The 5,586-nt window shown below is 37.1% G+C and overlaps 1 protein-coding gene across 1 annotated transcript in view; it reads right to left on the reverse strand.

Annotated features, from left to right (window-relative positions):
- The window catches only part of abhd17b (abhydrolase domain containing 17B, depalmitoylase), a gene marked incomplete in the record, with an annotated part of 39,243 nt that overhangs the window by 26,343 nt on the left and 7,314 nt on the right, over positions 1-5,586 (reverse strand). Inside the window, 2 exon segments of the mRNA XM_036213601.1 lie at positions 1-268; positions 590-769. Coding sequence (XP_036069494.1) covers positions 49-268; positions 590-769 — 400 coding nt within the window.

The following is a 5,586-nucleotide window of genomic DNA, read 5'->3' on the forward strand; positions in this document are numbered from 1 at the left end:
ATCCTTAATCTTCAACTCTTCCCGCATTTCCTCTCACATTTCTAACCACTACAAATTGACGAGCTCATGAGCCACAAACTGTTTGAGTCTCTCCAGGTACTGTCCATACAGCTCCACATCGTTGTGTCCGGCTCCTTCTACCCAGAGCGGCTCCACTGGGCGCTGGCAGCGTTCGTAAAGGGCTAGGCCATGGGAGAAGTCAATGACCTCATCCTCTGTACCATGGATCACGAGGACTGGTGACGTTACCTTGGAAATCTTGTCAATGCTTTGGAATAAGAGACAAAAAAGAGACAGGAAAAGGGAGATTAGATTTAGATGTCTTTAATTACCAACAAGGAAATGAAGAAGAGTAAAACAATCTTAATCAGCAGAGAAAAATATTATTTAACCACAAGTGTGCCTTTTTAGAAGTACCCGATTTAAATCAATTCTACATTTATATGTCAAATATTTTTAGGCAGTTTTGTGTCTGATGAATAAGAGCACACTTTGAACTTTGGGATATAAAAGAAAAATTGAGAGTACAACGAGAGTCCTCTCTTTAGTGGGTTTTCACACGTTTCATTTGTCTAGACGGCTCACTCACTTTGGAAAAGCATCAAAGCAGTATGTCTTCTTGGTGTCGGGGAAAGCGACTCTCATGCCAGAGGTGAGCGGGGAATGGAGGACGACTGCGGCGCTCTCGTACCGGGACGCTAGATCCACAGAGGGGACGGTGCCAATGCTTTGTCCGTACACAATCACGTTCTCAGGGCGGATGCCATATCTGTGTGAGAGAGGATCACAGTTTATTATTATCTTTTACTATACAACCCAAGTATTTACAAGAAGTTGGGAGATATTTACATATAAATTCCCTTAAGTGCATATTGGCAGAAAAACAGAATATTTATTAAGAGTTAAACACATTTTTTTTTATTATGGAATCAACTAAACTTTTAGTCTAGAGCTTTAAAGGATGTTTATGCATCTCATACCACACAAACTACCAATCACTCTCCCTCCAGTCTCTCATTTGTTTGTTGCCTTATAAGCAAACACACAACACTTTGCTAACAGGCAAACTGATACCTTATGATCAGCAAAACCACAATGCTACAGTGGCTCAGAGGTTAAGCACCATCAAATGACTACATGAGAAGGAGAAGAAACTAGAACTTTGTCTTTTGATTCCTGAGGAGGAAAAAAAAAAGTTGAGAAATCTTTCCTTCAATTTACATTTTGAGATCATCATAATTATTTCTAACATTATGCACAGGCACTTGGAAAAAATGCCACTAACAAATTCAAAGCAGGGTTTAGTGAGTTTACTAAGTAATTCCTTTTGTTTGGTCTGAAAAAGAGACATCCACTGAAGTCCCATGACTGTAAACAACAAAACAAGAGAAAAGAGGGCAACAGACACACTGATACTGGTCCAAGGGGAAGGGATATAATGCGATTGTGGAAATGAAAGCGGTGGAAGACATTCCACAGCTGATTATGGTTAACGTGACTCGCTAGCAGTCAGCTGACGACTTTGAACAGAGTCCGAGAACACTGGATCACTGTTGAAATTACAATATTCAGCCATGCAGCCTGAAGCCATCCCAACAGCCTTACCCAGAAACTCTGCTGACTGGTGTTATTGATTATGAACCAACATTACCGTATCATCCTGACTTAACCACAGTCCCCCTATAATTCTGATGAAGCATGGAAATGTATTCACGCAGAAATACAGGAACATTTTACTGCTGAAGTGCTGGTTTTTTTTTATAAAGAACAGAGAATAGTGGTAAAAATACTGGTAAATTGTCAAAGATCTCACAGAAAAGAGGATGGTAAACTTCCATTGTCATTGATGTTTGCAAAATGCTATTAGGATTTCATGCAGGAAAAGCTTACTTAAGCTAAAGAACAGTACTGTGTATAAATGTGATGCAGAAAACATTTTTTCTTTAAAGTTTATAATAGACACATGGAGTTTTACCAACACACTAAAATTAAAATTCTGCAATGCTAATTTGTTTGCTTTGTTGAAATACTTTTTTTAAAAATTGAATATAATGAAAATAATTAAATAATTATCATCTTAAATCTAAATCTACAAAATCCCTGCAGAAAGGTCTTCAGCTGATCCGCTGGCTGAGTGAACCCACCAGACTTGGAGTCAGGAGAAGGAACATGAAAATACAAGAAGCTTTACAATCAGGGGGGAAAAAAAGAAGAAAAGATGAATGAAATCCCCCTATAACCCCATGACGCCATGGTCAGACACCTGCTTTTACATCCCTCTGAATAGACCAAAGATAGCAAAGACAGAAACTGATGGGAAAATGTGATAAACGGTTTAGCCAGACAGTTTATGTTTAGAGTTTCAAAATAAACCAGATGAACTAAATACAGGAGATTCACAAATAAATTATATACTGATAATAATTGAATAGACAAATCAAGCAATAGTGAGAATGTGACCCAATGAAAAATACAGACAAAACAACCAAAAAAGATGCACACAATTTAACAGTGCCATACTTTAAAAAATGTGAGGATCTTATTTTTATTTATGAACTTTGTCAGAACCAGTTAAGACCAAATAAAGTAAAAAACAGATAAAAAAAAAACTATTCTCTGCACAGATTAATGATTAGTTATTTTTTATGTGTCAATTCACTAACCTTAATCTACTAAACACCATTAAAATGTGTTTTTCTGACATTGTTAAAGGATATGTAAAAACCATATACATGCAATGTATCAGTACAGTTTAAATTCATTACGAATGACAAGCATATATGAGACAATCTGTCGTCTTTTTATCCTTGACCTGCTGTAACTGATCAATAATTGCATCCAAAGATGAACCACTCTTGGTCCATCTTTAGAGGTAAACATTTGAAGTGTCATCAAGTCCTCTGAGACATTAAGTAACTATATACCAACACTTCAAGAGGATCAACAGCTGCAGGAATTTGCAATCCAGGAAACCTGTTTATTATGACATAAAAAAAACCTTGCACACACCATTAATGAAAATGCTAAATCCTTCTGATTAAATAACTTGTAACACTGGTTAGTCACTCTCTGAATATAACCAGTTACACAATTTAAGAATTGCATCAACTTCTACCATTTAAATGTAAATCTATCAGTCTTCAAGAACACCTTTATCTTAGCAGGGTTCAGTCGATGCTCTAACTTTATCAGACCACTGACACCAGACCAATCAGAGGGTGCCATTTCCTCACTGATGTCTTGAAACAATGTTATGCAATATCAATAAAGAGGCTGTACAAAAACCGCTGATCACCTAGCTACAAGACAACAAGGCAGTAGAAACAAACACTTTTTTTATAGCTGCATACCTAATGTTTATTATCATTTCTAGAATCAGCAACTCATGTTTGACTTTTAAGTCAATAAAGAATGGTTGTAACCTTTCATCTAAAGACAAAAGAAAACAAAAATTGCTGCCACATAAATTACTTTACGATACTTGGGGCTTTAGATATAATGCTCTATTTTATACTTACAGATTTTTTGGGGAGCATTAATTTAAAACAAGCTGGCATGTCACCTTTTAGTAAAGACCAACTCTGATGAAAATGGCATTTTTAAGATGTTCCTGCATCATTTTTCTCAAGACCGATGACATATTTTTTAATAGGCTTAAAACTGCATTTCTGACTTTTATTCAACTTGTTTTGAGTCGAGAGAAATCTTGTAGGTGTGACGTAGAAGCTATAATGGCAAATTGCATGCTCCGCTCCATTCTGATGCATCCACTTGTTTTTCATTTGATTTACCATCTGGCTAGTGTTCCCCATTCTGTTGCTCTGGTCATTTTAGGGTTGCTAGTGAGAGTGTATAAACAAATGGATGATGGGAAGTGGAGGCAGGCTTACTTTACTCTAACAATCCCTCCCACAACTTGGAGGCAAATTTCTGATTAACTCCTGCCACTCTGCAGAAACTATGTGTTAGAAAATTACAGGTTTCTTTCATATTCCAAAAACTAGTATGCAAATCCATCTTTGCAAAAGTTCCAATGTTGTTTGTCTTTGTGAGCAAAACACAGACACAGTTGAGGCTGAGTCTAGGTTGACATCATGAACTAGGCGGCATTCACAAGGAGCGAAAGGCAGTGCCTCATAGATCGGGGCGTCTTAGTTCCGGGTAGAATAAAGGTTCTCACGAAAATAACTCAAATTTCATGAAAAATGTGTTCTTTAGTGTGCTAAAAGTAATACATCATCACACATGTGGATATATTTTACTCTGAAAGGTTTAAGAATAGCATGATATAGGTTCTTTAAAAGTTCAAAATTTAACACGAAAGCAATTTCAAAGCAGCTTCCTATGGCTAAACTATTGTAGTATCACATTCCCTGTGCAAAGAAGAGCAATCAATACTCCGGTACAGCACAGAACATGTAAAAATCCAAAAGAGCGTACACGCCATCATCTCACTAAATATGAGTACATCATAAAATTCACAGTTTGTAAATCCAGAAACATCAATAAAAACAAAACTGATGCCAGCAATTCTAAGAAATGACTGAATTTCTTCAGAAACGTAACAATAAACTCTGAACATTCCTGTGTGTAAACACTGTACTGATGAAGCAGGTCTTGTGACTGACTAAGGCTCTGACTCATCCAATGAGAGCATCCTGCTGCACTCCCTGCTCAGGTGTAGGGAGTGATATGCTTGCTGCAAATAAACTGCACAGGGCGTTTCTCTTTGTTGCTGGTTACGTTGTCAGCAAAGTGACAGGTGGTGGCCTCTGACGTTAATGCTGAGGAAAATAAAGGCAGTCTAAACAACATGTCTCGTGACTGGAGCAAGACATCACTGATAAGGTCCTGTAGTCATTTAATTCAAACACGTGTCTTGAGTTTAGTTTAAAAAACAGTTCCAGCAATCCACTGAAACCATATTCTATTCCATAACAGAGCGTTGCAACAAATCTTCCAGGTCTAACAGCACTCAGTGTTGAAACTCTTGCTATGTTTTGGTGCCGTCTCTCATAACCACTGATGTTGTTACTAATAATCATACAGACAAATAGTATCACAACATTAGAACCAGTGTTGCAAAAACAGCAAATGTGGGAACTGAAACTCAAACTAATTAATGCAAATATGTTCTGAAACTAAATTTAAATTTCTAAACTTCCACTCCAGTCATCTTTTGATCCATTTTAAACGTTTTTCCCAGTGGTCTTTCAATTATGATTGTCATTTTTAGTCAAAAAAAAAAAAAAAACTGTAGTTTTCTAGGGCAAAGTTTCTGCAGAGGTAGAAGTTCAATAGAATTTAACACCTGAGTTTTGGGCACAACAGTTGGTGCAGAGTGACCCCTCCCTCTTTTCTCATCATCCATCTGTTAACACACTCTACCATTGACTTACAGCCCCCAACAACCCAAACCTAACATCATTAGTAGAACAAAAATAGAAAAAATATCTGAGCTGTACATATGTATCCATTCATACATGGATCTAGTCATCTACAAGTAAACGCATAAGAATGGAGAGGAGCATAGAGCTTGTGGCCTGACGACTGTAGTTTCTACGTCACAACGACAAGCTTTTTCAA

Source organism: Oryzias melastigma, linkage group LG9 (assembly GCF_002922805.2).
Source record: "Oryzias melastigma strain HK-1 linkage group LG9, ASM292280v2, whole genome shotgun sequence".
NCBI lineage: Eukaryota > Metazoa > Chordata > Actinopteri > Beloniformes > Adrianichthyidae > Oryzias > Oryzias melastigma.